The sequence below is a fragment of the Diplodia seriata genome (genome assembly GCF_021436955.1).
Source record: "Diplodia seriata strain FDS-637 chromosome Unknown scaffold_2, whole genome shotgun sequence".
Lineage (NCBI taxonomy): Eukaryota > Fungi > Ascomycota > Dothideomycetes > Botryosphaeriales > Botryosphaeriaceae > Diplodia > Diplodia seriata.
The window spans coordinates 3,696,412-3,717,654 of NW_027117309.1; the positions used below are offsets into that span (position 1 = coordinate 3,696,412).

The 21,243-nt window shown below is 59.8% G+C and overlaps 8 protein-coding genes across 8 annotated transcripts; 2 read left to right on the forward strand and 6 right to left on the reverse strand.

Moving 5' to 3' along the window:
- Positions 1-1,733: 1,733 nt before the first annotated feature.
- SLS55_002473 (uncharacterized protein) lies at positions 1,734-2,192 on the reverse strand (the record flags this gene model as incomplete). Its single annotated transcript, XM_066773955.1, has 1 exon — positions 1,734-2,192. One exon carries the CDS (start codon positions 2,190-2,192, stop codon positions 1,734-1,736), a length of 459 nt encoding a protein of 152 aa, XP_066636522.1.
- Positions 2,193-7,758: 5,566 nt separating this feature from the next.
- On the reverse strand, positions 7,759-9,148 carry SLS55_002474 (uncharacterized protein; the record flags this gene model as incomplete). The annotated part of the gene is made up of 3 exons (XM_066773956.1): positions 7,759-7,989; positions 8,101-8,211; positions 8,261-9,148. The coding sequence occupies 3 exons, from the start codon at positions 9,146-9,148 to the stop codon at positions 7,759-7,761; spliced, it is 1,230 nt and encodes a 409-aa protein (XP_066636523.1).
- Positions 9,149-9,988: 840 nt separating this feature from the next.
- Positions 9,989-11,531, reverse strand: SLS55_002475 (uncharacterized protein; the record flags this gene model as incomplete). Its single annotated transcript, XM_066773957.1, has 2 exons — positions 9,989-11,056; positions 11,112-11,531. 2 exons carry the CDS (start codon positions 11,529-11,531, stop codon positions 9,989-9,991), a joined length of 1,488 nt encoding a protein of 495 aa, XP_066636524.1.
- A 1,317-nt stretch (positions 11,532-12,848) lies between these two features.
- SLS55_002476 (uncharacterized protein) lies at positions 12,849-13,755 on the forward strand (the record flags this gene model as incomplete). Its single annotated transcript, XM_066773958.1, has 3 exons — positions 12,849-13,079; positions 13,171-13,455; positions 13,513-13,755. The coding sequence occupies 3 exons, from the start codon at positions 12,849-12,851 to the stop codon at positions 13,753-13,755; spliced, it is 759 nt and encodes a 252-aa protein (XP_066636525.1).
- A 2,375-nt stretch (positions 13,756-16,130) lies between these two features.
- SLS55_002477 (uncharacterized protein) lies at positions 16,131-17,335 on the reverse strand (the record flags this gene model as incomplete). Its single annotated transcript, XM_066773959.1, has 2 exons — positions 16,131-17,245; positions 17,329-17,335. 2 exons carry the CDS (start codon positions 17,333-17,335, stop codon positions 16,131-16,133), a joined length of 1,122 nt encoding a protein of 373 aa, XP_066636526.1.
- A 129-nt stretch (positions 17,336-17,464) lies between these two features.
- Positions 17,465-17,866, reverse strand: SLS55_002478 (uncharacterized protein; the record flags this gene model as incomplete). The annotated part of the gene is made up of 3 exons (XM_066773960.1): positions 17,465-17,477; positions 17,543-17,623; positions 17,673-17,866. 3 exons carry the CDS (start codon positions 17,864-17,866, stop codon positions 17,465-17,467), a joined length of 288 nt encoding a protein of 95 aa, XP_066636527.1.
- Positions 17,867-18,196: 330 nt separating this feature from the next.
- Positions 18,197-19,337, forward strand: FMT1 (Methionyl-tRNA formyltransferase; the record flags this gene model as incomplete). Its single annotated transcript, XM_066773961.1, has 3 exons — positions 18,197-18,440; positions 18,490-19,174; positions 19,334-19,337. The coding sequence occupies 3 exons, from the start codon at positions 18,197-18,199 to the stop codon at positions 19,335-19,337; spliced, it is 933 nt and encodes a 310-aa protein (XP_066636528.1).
- A 191-nt stretch (positions 19,338-19,528) lies between these two features.
- Positions 19,529-20,362, reverse strand: SLS55_002480 (uncharacterized protein; the record flags this gene model as incomplete). The annotated part of the gene is made up of 2 exons (XM_066773962.1): positions 19,529-20,332; positions 20,357-20,362. The coding sequence occupies 2 exons, from the start codon at positions 20,360-20,362 to the stop codon at positions 19,529-19,531; spliced, it is 810 nt and encodes a 269-aa protein (XP_066636529.1).
- Between the last annotated feature and the right edge of the window lie 881 nt (positions 20,363-21,243).

Consider the following 21,243-nt stretch of genomic DNA (forward strand, 5'->3'; position numbering starts at 1 on the left):
GGCGCTTGCGAGGAACGCTCCGCTCTGCGATGCTGGGCTGGTGTTGAGCGGTGCTGAGCGACATCGGGGAGCTGGCTGGCGTGCCGATCGCAGATCTGCTGGAGATTCGAGCCTCTCTTCGCGCTGGGCATGTCGGGACAGAACACCAGAGGCGGCGCGCGTCGCCCGAGCTGCGGCGTCCACGAGCTGCGCAACATGACGTTTGCCGCATCCCGGCGGAATGGTGGTGAAGCCTGAGATTTCCTCCTGCAGCTGCGCCTCGGGACGGGGCCGGGCTGGACGCGGGCCAGCGGGAGGCGGGACGCCGGGCGGCGGGCTCGGGGTCGGCTGGGCAGCAGAGGGGCGACGGCGAGATGAAACGCGCACCGTGGTGGGAGGTAGGTGGTGGGTGATGGGTGGTAGGTGGTGTGAGCTCGGGTGCTGCCAGGCCCGCCGCAGTGGGAGTTGGCCGTGGTGGTGCTGCTTGGTCGCGCCGGCCCGCATCCACCACCTTCAGCTCTGGGCCGCCCCTTTTGTGGGGTCTGCCGCGATCCTCGATGTGCGCGCGGTGGGGACGCGGCGGGCGCCGGCCTCACAGCCTGACGTCGACTGCCGCGCGCGAGTCATCGTCCGCCTGCCAGTCACCGGACCCTCGTCCAGCTGCCCTCCACCACCTCGTCGACTGGCGCTCTCATCGCCGCTTATCTCAGGCCAATCGCCGCCGCTCGCTTCGCGCGCAAGCCCCTCGCGCAGCTGGAGCCCAGCACCACCACCACCATGATGTGCCGGCGTGGGGGACGGCTGCGCCGTCGTGCTTGACCCTCGCCATCGTGCGCGCCTTGGCGTCGGCCGCTTCTCCGAACGGGACTGACCTAGGGTTCCCCCGCTGGGGACTCCGCTTTCATCATAGATTGTGCCTCGCGCAGCCCGGCCTCAGGCACCGTGCCGAGGTCAGAGGAGTGGCTGCGACGCCTGCCAGGTACCCACCAAGTGTCACACTGCCTGCCTTCACGCCACCCTCACGCTGCCGTGGCCAGCGCGAGTGCAGTCACCCGGGTTGCACTTTGGGAGCGTCTTTGTTTTCATCGTTTTCATTCAGCGGCCCTCAGCCCGCTGTGCGCCTACATACAGCGATGCGCTGTATAGCGCGCTCCGGCTCATCTGTGCCGGAGAAGAGGTGGAGAAGAGAGAAGTTTACGTACGACATGGACAAGCGCTGCAAATGATTCCCCAGACCCAGCCCATCCCATGCATCCCAAGCACCAGTCCCAATGTTCAGCATGACACCTGCACCTTGCTAATCCCAAAGCAAACCGCCACGGCCATACCCAAGCAAACATGTGACTCCAGCCCAAACTGCATCGACAGAGGCCAGAAGTGTAGACAAAGAAAATGCTTTTTTGATCACACAGCGCACGCCCGCATCCGCCCGGCGTGCAAGAAAGGAAAACCCCCGAGACCAAGAAGAAGATGAGCAAGAAAAAGGTCGAAGCGCCTTCAGTGTTTCGATTTTTGCGCCGTGCCATTCCATCGCCGAACCGGGGTTGTTTGAATGCTAGAAGTCGAGATTATTCCGTTAAAATGCGTAAGGATGCAATGCGTTACTCCGGTTCGACGCATGCCGAGTGCGAAATGTGTTGTTCGTAAGAGAAATGGTTCTTGCTCTTTTGGTTTTTTTCTTTTCCGCATATCTGAAGACATGGGAAATTTGGTGTGGAATATCCTCCATCGGCGAGGCAGCTCGAGTGGAGCATCTAGGCCGACTGCTTCCGTCTTCGGATGTCACGAACTTGGTCGAAGGCATGGGCGTAGCTCCTCAGTTCGCTGGCGGCCTGAGCAGATAGTCCTTGGGTGGCAGAGGCAGCCATCGACGTCAATGATGTCTGAGATGACGAGGGCGTGAGGCTACGCTTCGACGAGTCGCTGGCGGTGGACGAAGTCGAGGGCGAGGACGAGTGCGAGAAGTACTGTTGCCTGGGCGAGTAGAGGTTGGGGCTGGATGGTGCTGAGGTGGTGGTCTTGTAGGCGGGAAAGTAGAAGCCGGGAGCGGAGCTGCCAGTCGAGGAGGCATACGACGAGGCAGCGGAGGTGTAGCCGGTGTAGTCGGCGGCCTTGTCCAGGTCGGCCAGGCGGCAGGCCTGCGAGCAGTAGGCACCGTGCTCGATCTGCTTGTCGCAGGTGAGGCAGAAGTCGTGGGACCACTCGGCAGCCATTGTGAAGGAAGGTTGTGTGTGGGAGCTCTTGGTGGGGAGCAGAAGAAACGAGGCCGATGGCTTGGTGTCGACGGGGCGGAGGGAGATGTTAAATGGAGGTGACGTGTGGCAGATGAGTCAACCAGGGTGGAGATGGTGTGCTCAGCTAGAGGCCGAAGGTTATGTTCGCGATGGCAGCGCAGGATTGCCTCATGGAAAGCGCGGGTTGAGCGGAGGGGGGAGCGGCGCTCTTGTATGAGGATGGCAGGCTGCTGGCTGTGCGGCTTCGAGGCCTGGTCGACGAATCAAGGACGCGGGCACGGCGGGCGTGCCTCTTTCGCTCGCTGCAGGTGTGCACACCCATTCGGCGCTGTGCAGAAGCAGGGACTCGCAAGCAGCTAGGCGCATTAGGCCTGCATAGCGGGATAGTGGTTGTGTCTGCTGACAGGGGGGGCCCGCACTACGGAAGGATTGAGCGAAAAAAGCGCTTTTGCCGCAGCGCACCCTGTTCCGCCCGTGCCTGACGCTGGAGCCAGTCAGCGCCCGCCGTGTCACTGCACTGCCAAACCCATGGACGGCTCTGACACAACTGCGACGCGCTGCGCACGCCCGTGCTAAAATGCAGAGGAACCGCCGGCCACGACTTTTGCAGCCGCCGCCGCCCCACCCACCTGCTCACCTCACGGCCCAGGGTTGTTGCGTGCGCTGCTGCTGACTGTATCCAGCGCCGCCCACGCCCGTCCTCACCACCACCGCCCGCGAACGCAGGGGCGCCCGCTCAGCCCTGCCTCAGCCCGCCAGAGGGAATGCCGCCTGGTCAGGCGCCCGTGAGACGCTTGGAATGCTGCCGCCAAACCCGCCCCAGGCCTACGCCGCACCCCATCTCCCGCACGAGCTTATCTCAGGATAAAGCATAGGCGGCGAGCGGGCGCTTGAGCATGGCTCCCGGCGCCCGCGTGTGTCGCTTTGCTGCTGCTCGACCGGCGCGCTAGCCCGCTTCGAATGCTGCACCCACCCGAACGGGAATCGAGAGAGGTGTTTGGCGCCCTGGCCTCCCACGTCGGCATCCGCTGCGAACCCACGAAGAGCAGCGGGCCCAGGCAGCTGCCCAACTCCCACGGCCGCTCCGCCACAGCTAGACGTCGCAAGCCCGGCGTGCGATAGGTCTTTTTGTCGGCCAAATCTACGCCGGATCGGCAGCGCCCAGTGGCAGAGGTGGTGAGCATGTGCAGCAATTTCGGGACATGCAGCACACCCAGTGCAGAACAGGCCCAGGCACGTCCTGGCGCCAGCCTCTCAGGTTGACGCGCAGCTGGTGTATTGGATCATCAGCCAACAAGGTGCTGGCGTCGCGCTGGGATGGCACAGGCTCTATCCGCCTGTCGAACCCCCCCACGCTAGACCCTCATGAGGCACCGGAATGGTGGATCGCTGCAGTCTTCCACGCGCTCCATCATAGTGAGCCTTTCGTGAGCTGTGCACTTATCGCCTTCAGCATTCTTGAGGGCGACTTCTTCAGCCCGCTCGCTGCCCGGTGTCCTTGCATGGTGGGAGGGGGGCAGGTGATGCCTCACGCGGCAGGCAAATCAGCGCTCAGAACAACCCCGGCCGTCCTCACACACAGTGGCTGAGTGGGCTGGGTCTGCCTGGTCGTGCCCACGCCCGCGGCAGTTGGCGAGCGGCGAAACAACGACTGGCCTGATTGCCCAGTCGCGCTGGAGCTTGAAGAAATTGCAGCGATCGCTCCTCGATTCAGAGCAGCTGGCCGTGAGGCTTGCCTGTGGCTTCGCTGTGCGGCACCGTTATTGCGGCAAGACTTGGTGTCTCAGCACCCATGGCTATCGTCATTGCTGTCGCAAGATCATGCAGGCCAGCAGCAGTGGGGACGGCTTCCCAGGGGCGCGTGGATGCCGGACACAAAAAGATCGTTGCCAGCCAGCCGACGCACCGCTGAACAGGTAGGGTATAGCGGATGTTTCGATAGCAGAGCGCTTGCTATAAGAGGAGCCCGGCAGATCTCCATAATTTAATTTACTTTTTCTCAGATCTCCTAGCGCCACGCAACAGCAGGTTGAAAGACGCGGAGAGCTAAAGACGGGCGTACCCGGGGCGCGGCTTGGGCGCCAGGTGCGCGTGCTCTGGCGCAGCAAAAACGCAGCGGCATGGAACAAAACGACTGTCACGACGTGCTTTATCTCGTCCCCTCTGTGTGACCCGAAGCACGTCCCATATCGTCCCGGTCACGCCGCCGTCGACAGTTGCCGTGCCGTGACGCGGAGCGAGCCGGGAGCGCGCGGGCTCCCTGGCAGGCATCGGCGGTCGAGAACAGGAGGAGAAGAAAATTTTATGCTCGATGGCAGATCTGTGGTTGCTGTCATGGCGCAACACGGGTTTCAGGCGGACGCCGGCCGAGGGCTGGATGGCTGATGGCTGGGTGGCCCACGGCTACGAGAGGGCGACACTTGGTGTCCGTGGCCGGAGCATGCAGCAGTCGGCCGGCTTCTTGGCCCTTCCATGAAATGCAAACAGCATGCAAAGCGCCCCTCTGCGGTGCGACGCCGCCAAAGCATGCTGGTCGAACGCAGCGAGCGCGTGCGTCAGTGGTGGCACGGCGACGCACAGCTTCTCCACACTTTCTCGGCCGTCGCCTAGCCGCGCCTATCCGGCTGCCCCAGCCGGGAGATGCGGAGAAGCCCTGAGCAGGTTCATCGACGTTGCCATTGACTCGCGCCCGGACGTCCCTGCAGCAGGACCGCACTCTCCCCCTTTTCCATGCGAAGATGCGCATCGTGGTCGTGGCCGCGGCCGCTGACGCTGGAGCCCATCATCGCCATCGTCATCACCGATGGCGCGCATGCAGCCTCGCTTGCATCTGCAGCATGGAGCCACAGCCCCCCTGTGCGACGGGCCTTGCCCGGTCCGTCCACGCCCTCCGTAGTGCTGTTGCTGCTACGGGGACGGGGGGCAGGGGGCGCCGAGGATCGTGCTGACGGCACGAAAATATGGGGTGCATGTCGAACCAGCCTCTGGCGAGCCGCTCCGGTCATTCCACCGGTCGGAAGCCAGCAGCACGCGTCTTCCGGCCAGCGTCCGGCCGCCTGGCTCCGCCCGCAACAACAGAGGCACGACGCACAGCTGGGCCCAGCGGCCGGGCCCCGTCGGACGCCGGGCTCAACGAAACGGGGCGGGCGAGCGTCCGTCGGCGGTCGGCGCCAGCAGCATGCTCCGCGTGCAGTTGCAGCAGGAGTCAGGCCACGCTTGCGAGAGCGCTCCACCCGCCGCGCGCTGGGCCAATCCCCAGGCCGATCATCGGGGCGAATGTTGGGGGAACTGCGCGCTGGGAGAGGGGCAAAATGTGGAGCAGGCCGCCAGGTCCTTGCAGCCGATCGCGTGGGAGGGGGCGCTGGAACAGCCACGGTAGAGCAGCCACCACTACTGCTGCCAGCGCCGCCGCTTCGCCCCGCCCCGACTCGTCTCTTCTTGCAGACGATTTTTTTTTAACCCTTCTCCGTCGTGCTCGTTCCTGGCCGTGCTTCCCGCAACCGTTCCTGCAAGCCACCGCCTCAACAACTCGCAGCTTACGGGGCTGGGCTTGCGCGCGCCAAACCGAGGGCGTGGCGGAGCCAGTCGAGAGGCTTTTTCAACGCCAACAAAAGCGCCAGCCACTGCAGCGCTCATTCGCCGAAAGCCGGAGTGGCAGTTGTCGGGGGTGGCTCCGGAGCGCGGAATGACATGTATGGTCCTTGGCTGGCACTGCATCTCGAACACGACAAGCAACGCCGGCCAGCCGGCCACCCCGGCCAATCCGTGGCCTGCAGGACGACGGTGCATCAACCTTTCGCCGCCTGCCGCTGGCGCCGCTGCACAGGAGCTTTCAAGCCTATAGGCAGGTTGAAGAATGACAACATGGGATTTTTCCTGCTGCGGAAAGGCGCCACGGTACTTGCGTCTGTGCGGCCCGGGACGGGAGGCAGTGATGTGACGGAGCGCCCCAAAGAGGAGAGCCGTTGCGGCCTCTTGTGGCTGCTGCGTTCTGGACTCGTCAAGCCCGCCGCAATGGACGTCAGGCTGCCGTTTGCCTTCCACTACCGCCCGCCCCCACGGCGTAGATCCTGCCTGCCTGATGATCGCGAATCGGGCGGGTTTTCCCATTTACCCTTGCCCGGTGCCTCAAGCCTTCCAGTCGTCCTTCCGGTTGACGTATGTGATGTTGCGTTGCGTACCATGCGGATCTTCGTCGGCGTTGTTGCGGGAAAGTGATATGTCGGCATCACTTGCTCACGACAGCAGCAGTGATTTCCAAGGCACGCGGATCTGACCAACGCCGCTGCCTTACCTGCATGATTGCCCCCGTCTTCGATGCCGATGCCGATCCGATGCCGAGCCAATTTTTTATTCTTTTTGGCCTTTTAGCTGGGCCTGTGTTCGACTCCACTTCTCTGAAACTGGGCATAACTGCACGCCCTTGTGTCAGGCTGGGACATTCGGTGCTATGGCCGTTCCCAAATCGCAACCACGTGGACGAATAACATCTGAATGATGATCTATCGCATTGTCCGAGCTGTAGGGAGGAGGGGCCCGGAAAACAAAGAGAGCGAATTCTCGTCTCTCCACGCCGAGGAAACATTCAAAGCACCAATGGCAGGACTGTGCAGGAAAAATCTTCCTTGCCGTCTCGTCTCCCGTTGGCTGGGTAAGGTTCCCATACTCGCACGAACGGCTGACAGGGCGAACGTCAACATGCAGCTGGTAGGCTGAAGATCCGCTCCTACTCGTGCGACCTGGAGCTTCATATCCGGGGAAGATGGACACCTTCATGTCCTACGAGGTCTATCATCAGGCGCAACTCACATCATCGTGCAGCCTTTGCTGGACAGACACCTTCATGTCCGGCCATCACACGGTGGCGGGGGCGAGAGATCGGAAGTTTGCGTCTCCTGGCGGGGCACGCGTCGGTCTGACTGTGCTAAAGGGCAGGCACTGTAGTTTGGACAAAGCCCAGAAGTGCACAGTATTGCGTGAACGCCGATCCCAACGGCCCGACTGCATCACGGCATCTCGAGTGCCAATTGTGACCATCGTCATTGATGGCGTGGCACGACCTTGAGCAACGCGTGATTTGCCATGGGAAAAAGTCTGCTCGAGGGCAGCTAGGAGACGGAGCACACTACTGCAAGTATGCCCACTCTCATCGATCGGCGAGAGCTATTTCTGAAAAGACCTATCAGCAGAGAGCCGGGGGAAAAGTACGTGGGTCGCCAGTAGGGTACCCTGTACATCAGAGACTGAGGTGCGCGGCCTGACGCGGGAGTGGAACGAGCAACGTGCTCATCACGTCGGGTCGAGTGCCCGGACTCCGGTGTTTGTATTACGTTACCACTTCAGCTCCTGACGGGAGGGCTTGTAAGAAGGCAGAGATGTAGTTGCCGGCTTCGTTGTTACTTCAAAGCTCCACACTGACCCTGACGTCGATGAATCCACGCAGCGGCACCAGCACGAATAAGGTTTCAGCACGGCCATGGGCTCCTACAATTAGTCAAAGAGCACTATAGCACAAAAAACATATTCGGGTCCACGAAAGCGTCTTTCATTGGCGTTGCGGACTTGGTAATGTCTTGCACAACCAGTCCGCAACAATGTCGGCATGTGGATCGTTCCTGCCGCTAATCTCTTGGAGCAACGGCCTCCAGTCCCCAATTTCATGAAGCTTGAGTCCGTGGAGGACGCTCTGCGCAGCAGTGGGTGCACGTGACGCCGGGCCCAGAGTGACGGATGCTTCGTGGATGGCCCCACCGTGGACGCTCAGAGTTACGTTGGTCTAGAACGTGAATTAGCGCTCATGACACTTCATCTGCCGGGATGGAAACTGTGACAGCAAAAAGCGGGCTCGGGAGGGCAAAGCTTCGTGGTTGCGAATGGGAAAGCGTACCGACGGGGGAAGACCAGCAGGGAGAGCGCTCGGGACCGCATCTGGAACCTGGGCCTGGGCAGGCACAGAGAAGGAGAATTTCGGCGTTTGAAGATATGTCCAGTCAAGAGTCTGGCCCGGCGTTAGCACAGGGCAAGCATAAGTGGAGTCTGAAACGCACCTTCATTTCGTCGCAGCCTTTCCGCAGCTCCGGGAGCTGAAGCTGCTCGTCGCCCAGCTCCATGGCCGCCGCGCCGCCGGAAGGAACGCCGTACATGCGGCTGAACTCGTGCTGAACCGCGCTGACAAAGGCTTCGGTTTCAATGCCGATGTTGCTGACGGGCGAGCTGACGCTTTCGACGCCGAACGCCTTGATGTACGGCTTTGCCGGCGAACGCAGGTACTGCGGGATGATGGCCAGGTTGGGCGACGAGAGCAGGCATGTGCCGTGGTGCAGCGCCCTGCCGCGGACGAGCTTGTAGGCTGAGCCGGAAACCTTCAGCGCGCGTCGAGCATCCGTGGTAAAGGGCGTACGGTGCGTGTCGTCGGCGGCGACGGCGGCGGCAGAGCGCGCGCCTTGGTCCAGCACAATGTCGTGGCGCTCGTTGACTCGGGCTCTCTCGACTCCCAGCCGGCGCAAGGCGCGCACCACCATCTCGGCATGCTTGTCGCGCGTGAAGGCGGCGGGCGGTGAGATGACGGACCAGTTGAGGTTGCCCTCGTCGTGGAAGACGGTGCCGCCCCCAGAGCGTCGCCGCACCAGGTCGACCGCGCCGCCCCGCAGCAGGCCCAGGCTGACCTCCAGCCACGGGTTCTGGTTGCGGCCGATGACAACACACGGGCGGTTGGTGTACAGGAAGAGCACGACCGAGTCGTGCGCCGACTTCTGCAGCAGATAGTGTTCGATGGACAGGTTGACGTACGGGTCGCGCGACCGCGACACGAACGCGTGCACCTGAGCGCCCGGGCGTTGCAGCCGGTCAGCCAGCGAGCCAAAGCATCGCGAGGACTTCGTCGGGAGTCGAGCTGTGCGACGGCGCAGGAGGGCAGGCAGGCGCGCGACGAGCATGGGGAGAGAAATGAGGTTGACTGGCTGCGCAGGCGAAACGCCGAGCTTCACCACCGCCCTTCGCCTCACCATCCCGCCGCAAGCCCGCCCGCGCCGTGGAATCAACGTTGAAAAAAAGTGCAAAGGATCCAATCCCCACCTCCGGCTCGCGTTGACGCATCCGGCAGCATGGCCGAACCTCTCGAGTCGCGTGCGCCACTCAATACCAGACAACCTTATTCACACCTCGCGCAGACAGCTTCCCGCATCCTTCTTTCTCCTGAACTTGCCGTCGCAGTGCAAGTTTGAGGGTCGAAGCGATGGGTGTTTTCTTCATTCTCCGCCTGGTCAGAATGGTGCAAGCCATCTCGCAGCCGACTACAGCTGATCTTTGAAATGCCTTGTAATGCCACAGGAACGTGTATTGATCCAGGCTCACTATATACCGATCCAGACGCCTACTCAGCCTCCGCGGAGTCCTCGAGGCTGTACACGACCGTCGGTGCCTGACGCCTTCCATGTTTGCAAGGCAACGTCAAACATGATGTGCTCAGGGATCCAGCAGGATGGGCGGACGATCGACCAGTTAGCAATATACTCGATACTGATTGACCAGACGACGATCCCTGCGTGGCCGCCGCTCCCTGGCCGAGTATGCGGCAACAGCCGCAGCATTGCCCTGAATGGCAATTCTTCAAAGCTTCGACCCTTTGTGGCGACGGCGTCAGAAGATACCTGTAATAAACCTTGTATTCTATCAAACTAGTTTCTACAATGAAGTGCAGGACGTCCGAACTCCCTTTTGCGGGTGGTACAGGACCCCTGAGGTCCTATCAGCCTTTCCCCTTTGCTTCCCCGAATCTAAAACACAACCACGAGATAAAGCACGGCAATGAGCAGCGGCAGTGCCCCGGTTCTGGCGTTCAGCCCGAGCCCGTCTTTAACGGCAGGAGCCGAGGCAGCGGACGATTGTGTTGCAGTCGATGCTGCAGCTGTGGCGGAGCCAGAGCCGGATGCTTCCGACCCCGACCCCGAACCCGAACCCTCCAAGGGACCACTGGTCGGAACTGAAGAGCTGCTTGCACTCGAGCTCTTTGACGCAGTAGAGGACGGGCTGGCAGAAGTTTCGGCTAGAGAAGAGCCACTGGTTTTGGTGCCGAATCCGATTCGGGAATCGTCATAGTCGAAAACGGTGTATACGTTCTTCAGGAACACGGCGCCAACCAACCATTGCTTCTCACCGAAAGTCCGGCGGCCGACAATGTTGCTTTGGCAGTCACTTCCACTCACTTTACTGCCCACATAGTCCTTGGCTGAGATGTTGTACGCGATGTCGCCGAAACTGAGTTGCAAAGGCTTGGTGGTGCTGCAGGGTACGGTGAATATTTCGCCGTTTTGAGACGACTGGGGGATGAGTGCGTGCAAAGCGGCAGCATCATCGCCGGGGATCAGTATGTAAGAGGTGCCGGTGTCGATGATGGCAGTTCTATCGGCCAAGCCAGCCGAGGTGCCGTCGAAAGAAGCGTCAGCAACTGGGATCTCCCAAAAGCCACGGTCGTTTTCAAGGGTGCTGGTCCACGCGAGGTCGCCATCATAGCGATCTGGGTTGGGGGCGCCAAAGTTAAGCTCGCCATCGTCGAGCCCGTCCGAGCTGCGCGAGAGATGGATGCCGTACAACTTGGCTGGAATGAGGGAGGCTTGGGCAAGGGCGTCCATGATGGTACCATCCGTGACGTCATTGGCGGTTTTGTCGGCCCGACCCAGTCCGAGAATGCCATCGATGGGGTACGAGGAAAACTCGGTTGACGCAAAGCCGGCAAGACCGAATGTCAGGTCTACGGAAAAATCGGACATGTGGATCTTGTCGGTTGCAAGGGTGCCATTGACGTTGCCAGTGCCATAGGCAATGGAGAAGGTGTTGTCACTGGTCTAGGAACGGTTGGTCAGCTCAGTGGATGCTGATAGATAGATAAGAGGTGCCCACCTTGAGCGAGCTGGAGTCGCCAGAGCCAAGGGTGTTGTGCTTGGCGCACGAGTCGGTAGTACACTCGGACCCCATAATCCACGTGTTAGCCGCACCCGAGTCCAGGAGAAGATGGTACTCGGTGTCGCTGCTTCCGAACTTCAGGGTGGAGAAATAGGAGAAGTCATTGCCGCCTGTGTCTACAGCAACGCTGTCGGTCTGGGTTGGCTCTGTGGCGGTGACGATGTCGAACTGGTTGTCACGCCGGGTGGGAGTGCGGCGGAGGGGCACGGCGAAGGAGTGAGCGGCATCGGTGTCGGCGACGGGCTGCTGGCGCGCACGCAAGGGGTTCGCGTCGAAAGCATAAGGGTAGAATGCGGAGGCCAGCGGCAAGGCGGAAAGGACAGCAGTGCAGCTTGCGAGGAAACGGGAGGAGACCATGGCGGATCGCTAGGAGATTTGGAGAAATCGAGGGAGCATCGGCACCGAGTGCAACGCACTTAAGCAGACCCGGTGGAGGAGTCGCGGAAGACACACAAAGGCGAGGTGGTTGCGAGTGACTGTTTCCGGGGCAAAACGAGCGGCTGCGAGCGGTGCTGTCGGGCTCAAAGCGCAGGCTGCCGCTTTTTGAATGCTGAGGACACGCGGCGGGTGGAAAAGTCTGCAGCCACTGGGGGGTTTAGAGGCAGGAGAAGTGGAGGGTCGGACGTCACTTGGGCGTCGAGGGCCGCCTCCCGTCTCGTCTACGAGGGAGCCGGCGCGGGTTGTCTGGCGCAGCGCGACACAGCGATCTACAGGCACGCGGGTGCTGCGAGGCGATGGGTGCGGGCCTTGGCTGCTGACTAAGGCGCGGCGAGCCCCCCCATTTGCGAATTGCTGCAGCCGTGAAACGCCCCAGGCCCAACGACGCTTCCCATTCGGCCCTCGACTCGTCAGCATGCCCTAGAGCCTACATACACGACTGCGCTTACATCGTACCGTCCGCACGACAGGCGTCTGGCCCGCAGCTCCAGAGTAGCGCAGCCCATGCGCAACGGCTGGTGACGATCGCTCGCGAAAGAGAAATGGCGCGCTTGCCCCCGGGGGCCCCCTATCGCCGTGGCAGTCGCGCGCGCTATCGAATATTGAACGCACAGCCAGGGCGCGGTCGCACGTCGAGAGTCGCGGGGTGGACGAGCCTGCGACGCTGTCGACGCGCGAGGGGATCCGGCGGGCTGGCGCCACCGGGGTGCTGGCGCAGCCGGGGCGACGGCCGCCGTCGGTGAGCAATGGCGGAGAGGGCATCGCGCGGCTGCTCTCGTGGTGAGATGTCGGGTGAGGCGAAGGCTCGCTGGGTGGAGGCATGGTGCGATCAGCCCTCGCGCATGCGGGGAGACCTGACCGGCGACGGACGGCGATTCGCAGCGACGGCGGGCGGTGTGGGAGGTGTGCGTCCAGAAAAGCGGGGCACTGGCCACGGGCTGCCCAGAGCTCCACTCCCGCTGTCCGTGAGCTCTCAACAAGCTGTGCCTGGCAGTGGCAGCTCACGCCCGCATTCCTACGGCCTGATAAGCTTGTCCGGGAGTGCTTCGTGAATCGCTCTGCTCGGTGCCGCCATATAAATTGCGCCTGCCCCCCAAGCGTCGGGCCCTCGCTCCGACCCCTCAACAACCGCCGCCTGTCTCTCAACAGCTGCATCATCACTTGCGAGTCATTGCCGCTCCTGCTCTTCCTTTAATTCCTGCCGCCCGAGACCGTCGCCGTCTTCCCCCCGCCAAAATGTCTGCCAGCAGAGCTTCGTCCTTGCGCGCCCTCAAGTTCCTGTCCGCCCACAGCCGCCAGGTCGTCCGCAGCCGCCAGACCCGCGGCCTGCACATGACCGGCCCCGCGACCTTCCCGTCCCCTCTGCTCACCGCCGAGCGTCCTGCCATCAATCTGCCCAAGGATGTTGCCGGCCTACGCGCGGAATGTGCCCGGAGGCAGCTCCCCACCGCCGGATCTAAGTCTGAGGTAAGCCACCCCTCCCTTCCCGTACCACCACACCATATCAGTGCTCCCTGCCATTCGACCATGCACACTAGCCGCTAACGCACTCGTACAGCTTACCGAGCGTCTGACCGCCGCTTCGCTGCAGGCACGTGGCTTCAGCTCTGCCATCGAGAACAACAAGCGTCCCACCGCCGACGCCCCTGCTGCTTCCGCTCAGCCGGCCCGCCATTTCAATACCAGCCGCTCCCTGAAGACGGTCAACGACAGCTCCACGATCGACTTTGCCTATCTACCCGAGAGCAGCATCGAATCTGAGTCATTCAACACGCGGGTGCCGCTGCTACCCGACGTTAACTTCAACTCGCCTCGCGCCCAGATCATTGAGGAGATTGAAGCTGTAAGCCACTGCACTCCTGATTGGGGACCTGACTGATACTGATGTACTATTTTGTAGCCAGAGCCTATGCGCCCGGTGATCAGCACTGTATCGGCCGACGCGACGTACTTCCATGCTCCTTCTGCTCTGGCGGACGTCGTGGACAATTCTGCAATTGATTTCCAGGGCCTGGCCGGCGCCGCTACTTCGGCTGCGTCTAAAAGCGTTGCCCGGACTGAAGGTACCATCAAGAGGGTCTGGAACGGTTTTCTTGACGATCTCCTTCCCGCCAAACCCGCTGGTCTCGCTGCGAGTCGTTAGGAGGTCTGCGATGATCACGACATGTCGGCACTACAATGCAAGCCTTGACCACGGAGTAGCGTTTATTTCCTAAGCGAAGTGCAACAATAGAGCCTGTACCGTGCTTGTTTCGGCGATGTGTTTTGTTAAAGTCACTCTTTCCAATGCTCGACCCTACTTGTAAACAACTAGTCCATTCGCTTTCAATGCTCGGTAAGAAATGGAAGGCACAGACATTCTATGGATGGCGAGGTTCAGATCAACACGTTGCAAACGGCAGAGTAACACATGCAAACCATTGGCGTATGAGGAAACGTTGGGACTTCCCAATTGGCTTCATTATCTTAAACTGACCAGCCTAAAATCGCCGTGCCCACTGATGGTCCTCATCTTTCCGAAAACGGCCGAACAAGGGAGTGCAATCACTTGCCAAGGCTTCAAGTATGTGTTCATCATGTATGACACCTTGATGCCTCTACAATGGCGAATCTAACAGCTCAAATGTGGGTTATATAATTCAAAGCGCATTCCCCGAGTCCGTGCTCACTCAGTTGTGGTGGCATAATGAACAGTTTGTAGAAGAGTGCATGGGACCTCTCCGATGCGCGAGTTTCTACGCCCACAATCGAAAGATTCGCCCAATGTCGAATCCTACGTCTAGATCCTGAACATGAGCTTACATTGCACACGTAGAAGGAAATATACTATCTACCGTGGGACATTGGGAAATGAAAGCGTCTATTCGCTGCTTGGCCTCAACACTCGGCTCGTCAGCTAATCTCCGGTCTCAGATCCACAGATCTGCTTCAGAACCGAGACTAATCTAACCCCATATCATTCATCAGCGATATGCGACGCGAATAGCGCAGTGGACTGCAACCGAATTGACCCGTTTGTGCTCCGTGCAGGACGCCGTTCTCTTTCCGAATCAGCAGTCAAAGCATATCTCGGGACATATGCGAATTATAAGACCACAGAAACATCCAGCCATAGGTTTACTCCTGTAAGACAGATATAGATGGACTGAATGTTTCTGCAACAGGGCAAACGAGGCCTCAAAGCAAGCACTTGCTAAGCTTAGCGGCTACTCTTGGCATTCAATTGACAAGGTAGTTGGTGGTGGAGAAGCCCAGCAGCACCATTGGGAAAAAGAAAAACTAATTGGCGTTTCACCGATGATGATATAGTTGCACCAGTGGTAAAGATATAATAAAATTCCGCGGGCGTGAAGCACCGAGTTGCAATTCCATACTCTAGACGTTCATTCAGGCGTATTTCGCTCCACGGCCTGGCGAAAACTAGATCTATGCCAAGAACGCTGCGCAAACGCAGAACTGTCATACTCTCAATACTCTCCCCAGTCAATACCCGCTCGAGATCCCTCAAGCCGTGCCGTTATTCGAAGGCAAAGTTATAGTCTGTCTACCGACTCAGACTCAAGAGGCCCTCGATGTACTTTCTCGCATCAATGCCCACACCCTCAGCCAGGCCACGTGGACCCCATCCAGCCGTTGAGCCTCCCGTAGCGGCCGTGCTGCTACCACCTCCTAAACCAAGACGCCAAAGGCTGCTTCCACTGCCGCTAGCTCCACCGCCGTGCCTAATGTTACGAATATTGGGCGGACCCGCTTCGCGTGAGCGTCTCACGAGGAGCGCTTCGCGGAGAGTGGCCGTGAGAATATTTCGCGAGTCTGTCACCGTGTGACTGACCGGGAGTTGCGTGGACACGGAATCCTCCTCTTCAGGATCGTGCCCCGATTTTGACGGAGAGAGATGCTTTAAAGAGGACGCAGATGGTTTCCCTGATAGATATCTCCCCTCTGAGGCAGGAATAGCTGGTGAAGTGGGTGTTGCCATACTGTCTGTCACAGATTCGGACGGTGGGAGGCGCATCCATACAAGCCACCACCCACGGCTGGTTTTGGCTGTACGCTCAATATCGTTGGGTACCCGGCGGGCGCTTCCAAGGGTAGCAAGAATTTGTGAGTGCACATTCAATGCCTCGACACGGGTCCAGCATGGTCCATTCGTCGCACCATTGGCCGTACCGAGCCCTTCGGCGCCTGCTGTTCCTGGCTCAGGAATATTCGGGATGCTGCTGTGGACGGTCAGGTGAAGTGGATCATAGATGAGGTCGTAGATAGGTTGTGTGTTTGGTCCTGACCCGCCTGCGGTAGTGGAGTATGGGTTTGCAGATGCAGCGATGCGTGCAGCAACGCGATTAGGCGAGGTACTGATGGTAAGAGGCTTGTGTAAAGGGGCCAGATAACTGTGGAGATGGCGGTAGAATGCGGGATAAGAGAGTGTTGCGGTGCGGGATTCGAAAAGCATTGTTGTAATGAATGGACGATGCTGTTGAAAAGGTTAGCCATTGCCAATACCAGTTTCATCTCAATTTAACTCACAACATAAACCACAATACGCAACCTTTCGTATTGAGGCTGCGACTGTGACACAGTATCTTCTGATGATTGCTCTCCATCTGACTGCTCTTTCTGCTTCTGGAGCTTGACATGCAAAGTACGCAGCAGCGTGCGGCTTTCCCAGCTGGTGCCGGGATTGCCTTCTTCCTCGGCGCCTGCGTCGTTATCGTCATGCATGACGACTTCTTCAAGCTCCCCTTGAAGACCGATCAGGAAGTGCCCTTGATTCTCTCGCCTGATTTGAGCCTTCGTGGCTTCTTCAGCGGGGTCAACATCAGGCTGTGGGTCTACATGGCGCATGGATGCCTGATGTGTCTTTTCCTGATCCTCTTCGGCATTTCCCTTGGTGCTCTGCCCTGACAAGCGCTGTTCGGACTTGGGCTGGTTCCCACCCCAGGAAGTTCCGTAACCCCAGGTCAAATACTTCATCCAAGTATCACCATCAGACCTCTCTCGCTCGTTTGCAGGCTGCTCTTGCTCTTGATTGGATTCCGCGGCATTAGACGCCTGGTCAAGGGACTGCTCCACTGCTGTGACGATGGGGCGCGGGATCCCGGGTGGTAAAGAGCTGGATGTTCTCGAGGAGGCCCCTTTCGTGCTCTTCTGAGAAGGTGTGCGCCTGTGTGATTCTAACCGGTTGGTTGGCTTGCTGGTGCGTTCGCGACGCCTCCGTCTTCGGCGATCAGAGTGTGGGTTTTCCTTGACACCATAGGCATGATCGCCATACGTATACAGCCATTGCATCCAATTGGCGATGGCGCATAACGAGGAGCGCGATATAGCGCCCACGCCGGAGAAAATCACGCCGTCAGCTGGCTCTGGACTGAGACCAGCGCCCATCCATGGTCCCTCGTCATCGGCAGGCACGGGCGACTGATTTTGACGACTAGCAGGGTGTGGCTCGCCAAAGCGACTGACGACCATGTCCGTCATGCCATCGGTCCTGTTTGTAAAGTCCTCAAACACCTCTCTCTCGCCACTCCCCCACTCTTCCTCGCCCACTCCCATGCCTAGCTCTCCGCCAGCAGCAAGCTTCATTGCAGGGTAGATATCGGAAGCTGGGTTTCCGTGCAGTAGGACATCCCAGTCTTTGGCAAAACGCGACCAAAACCGGTCCAGAGTGCTGCAGAACTTCTGGCGGGGCAAGCGCACGTATAGCTCGGCAAGAGACGGACCATGATGCAGGCGGAATATGGAGTGCGCGCGCAGCAGTTGGCGCAAAAGAAGCTCAGGAGGAGCGACTTCGCGGGCCGAGTACTCGATTGCCGGCGGGTCGTTGGAGGAGCTCGGGGCAACAGGGAGACGCGTCAGGTCGATTGACTAGAAGCGCGTTAGAGCGGAGCGCATGCGGCAAAAAAGGGCGCGACATTACAGCCAGGACCCACCAGTCCTTCTCGAGCTCATGCATGACGATGCGCGACTTCTCGGTGTCGACATGGTCTACGGGCTCGCCATCGGAGAAGCTCCTGGAAGCGATCAGACAGAAGCGGCGGGGGGGTTGGGCGGCGGGCGTACCTGGCGAAATCAATCATTCCCTGGGCCAGGCCGATCTGGCGCAGGCGCTCGTTCTCATCATCGTCATGGCGGCGAGTGGCTTTGTTGGAGTGGTAGAAGACCAGTTGGTCGCGAAAGGCGTCGTCGTTGGCGGCCAGAGTAGGACAGAAGATGGCAAGGAAGGCGAGCTGGGCGGGGACCACCCTGGCGGCCATGGAGGGCAGAGTGGGAGGAGGCAAGGACGGCGGTGGCGGTCAAGCGGCGGGAGCTTGATGGTGATGGCCTGCGCGGCGACTCTGCGACACTGCGGCTCTGCGGCTCTGCGGCTCTGCGACGCTGCGAAGGCGGAGGGCACGGGGGCCGGGGTGCGCAGCAGGCCGGGGAGAGGTGGAGGAGGACAGAGACGAAGCCATCGATCGGGCAGGCCAGCCGCACAGAGGCAGAGCTAAAGCGGCGGTTCAGAGGGCAGCTGCAGCTTCCCTGCATGCCATTCCCGCTGATCGCCGCACGCTTAGCCGAGCCCGCTGCCCTCAACACCACCGCCCATGTTCCCGCCCGCCATCGCCGTGCCCCGCCGCCTCGTGGCGCGCGCCCGCTGGCGGCGCTCCTTCGCCTCCGCCGCCGCCACGCCGCTGCGCCTGCTCTTCTGCGGCTCCGACGACTTCAGCATCCACGCTCTGCGCGCTCTGCACCAGGAGCACGTGAGCAACCCACGCCTCATCGATGCCCTCCACGTCGTCCATAGGCCCGGCAAGCGCACCGGCCGAGGCCTGAAGCAGATCCGCCAAGGTGGGCCGCGGCATGTGTTGTACCGCAGTTGCAGAGCTCACATACTCAGTCCCCGTCAAAGCCGCAGCTGAAGAGCTCGCCCTGCCCACTCACGAAATCGACACCTTCACCGGCTGGACTCCCCCCACGCCTTTCGATCTGGTTGTCGCCGTGTCCTTCGGCCTCCTTGTACCGCCGCGCATCTTGAACCAGGCCACATACGGCGGCCTGAATGTTCATCCATCCATGTTGCCCGATTTGTACGGCCCTGCGCCTATCCACCATGCCCTGCTACGCGGAGACACTAGCACCGGCATCAGCGTCCAGACCCTGCATCCCAAGCATTTTGACCAAGGCGTCGTGCTGGCCCAGACTCCTCACCCCGGCATTCGGATCCCGGACGTCGACAACTGCACTCCCAAGCACCTTGTCGATCATTTGGGTCCCATTGGAGGAGCCATGCTCGTCCAAGTCCTCAGGGAGCGCGCTTTCATCCCTCCTTTGAAGAGTGCAGCCGTAAAGTCCGAGTCTGAGCCCCGCCATGCTTCGAAGCTCACGAAAGAGCATGGCCATGTAGACTTCCATACTTGGTCCGCCGATCGCATCGTTCGCACCTTGCGGGTAGTGGGCCAATTGTGGGACACTGCTCTCTACTCGAAGATCTTGCCTGAAGACACCGCGTCGAAGAGGATCGTCATCCATGCCGCGAGAATCGGAACTGGCACACGGGCAGGAGCGCATCCACCCGGCACATGGTGGGTCGACAACAGACGCCGACCAGTACCTGCCATCGGCACCGTCACCTGCGATGGCAAAGTGTTATACATAGAATCCTGTACTATAGAGGGCCACCGCAAGGGAGAAGGCACTCGATTGTTATCCCAGGCTCTTGCTCACACATCTGATTCAGGTAGTTAGAAGCATTCATGTTCTCATTACAACGTTATCGTACGCCTTCGACGCTGGGGTATCTCGCGCTCAGAACACAGTCTCCACCTTCGTCTATATACAGCCAGCCTCATTAAAACCTCAAACCTTTTGTGGAAAAGAGGAAAGAGTGCTGGAAATTGGTGCCACCAATCCCTCCCACCGCATTTCCCTCCATGCCTTTATTCCTCCTCGGATTCCTCGGATTCTGACTCGTACGGGATGTCCTCAGTCTCTGTCGTGCCCTCATCTTCGACCGCACCCTCCGTGTTTCCATCTTCGACTGCACCATCCGCGTCTCCATCCTCGATAAGCTCCATGCATGACAAAAGCAATCCTCCATCGTCCGGCTCCTCGCCATCCTCGATAAGTTCCATGCATGACAAAAGCAAGCCTCCATCGTCCGGCTCTTCGCCATCCTCTCCTCCTTCGAATAACGCATCTAAAGAGGCCTCTGAGACTTTATCGATGCCTTGACACGCCTTCTTTTGAGGAGCACTCTCCACAAGAAAGGTATCGGAGTCAGAGGCCTTGCGTTTCGAGTGTTGTGGCGCGGTGGCTTTGGCTTCTGCCTTCTTCCTCTTCTCCTGTTCTCGCACGGTCTTTTTCCGGGTCTCCTCCTCCTCTTTGCGGGCTGCCTTCTTTATCTCCTCCTCCTCTTTACGGGCTGCCTTCTTCACCTTCTCTTCCTCTCTGCGGGCTGCCTTCTCCGCAGCTGCCTTCCTCCTTCCCTCGTTACGCAGCGCTGCTTTCTGCTCTTTTTCCCGGACCAGGTTTTCGGAGGCCTCCGCGAGGGTCTTCAGTTTTTCCTCAAGGTACCACCCTTGCATCTTCAGGCCGTCGTTTCTCCTAATGCAATGGTAGACAGTGTGGTCATCCTTGTTGACGAACCACCTGTGAGACCCCGCGTTTCGGTTGAAGTGGAAGTCGTCGCCAAAATTCTGCATCCACAGCATGCCACTGTAGGCGTGGTAGATGAGATCGCCCTCTGCTGGGACGTCGCATCCGACATGCATGAGGTGTGTCACCTCGACGGCCTTGGAGTTTGAACTGGGTGCCGGTTGGGAAACTGTTGCAGTAGGGACGGCGTCCTCTTCAACGACGATGGGAGATTCATGGGTAGAGCCTGCTAGCCGAGGGACAGGGGCCAATGCTTCGGGTTCTGGACGCTCCTGAACGGAGCAAGGCTGTCTTGGCACGACTGTCGGGTGCTGTCGCCGAGAGACTCCTGGCCAGGAAGCGCCTGTGTTGGGCCTGTGTAAGCCTATCCTGGCTCTGGCTCTGGCCTGGCAGAAGACCATGACGGGGTCAAGGTGGGATTGCTCCATGCGATTTTGCATTTCTCGAGGAAGGTTTTGCGCTTGAGCCGAGATGGTCGCTCTATCGGCCGGAGTGAGGTTGCTAGCTATTTCCGCGGCAGCCGTATCCAAGTCAACTTGCGGGTTATTCAAGCCGTTGTTACAAGGAGCCTGCAGTCCTTGTGGAAACGCTTGCGTCTGCATTAAGTGGCTCGACTGGTGCGACTGGGCCGCAGGTTGGTAGTGGGCTGGTGGTAGAAACGCCGGATACGGGGAAATCGGCGTGGTGAATGGAGCCGGGGCAACTGGCTGCTGGAAGTGGGGGTCCATGCCAATCGGATATCCATATGCTGGCCCAAGGGAGTTCCAATATTGCTCGACTGCAACTGGTTGGGCGTCGAAGCCTTGCTCATCGGAGCCCTGCAGGTCTTCCACCGGGAAGACTTCAGAGGTGAAGGGGTAGATGTGGTTTTCCATGGTGCCGGTTGTGAGTGAGTGTTGGTTGGTTATCGTGTGATTGATGAGGACGGTGGAAGAGGTTGATCAAGCTGGAGGCAGAAGAGCACAAAGGCACTTGGACGATAGTGAGTTGGGTGTTG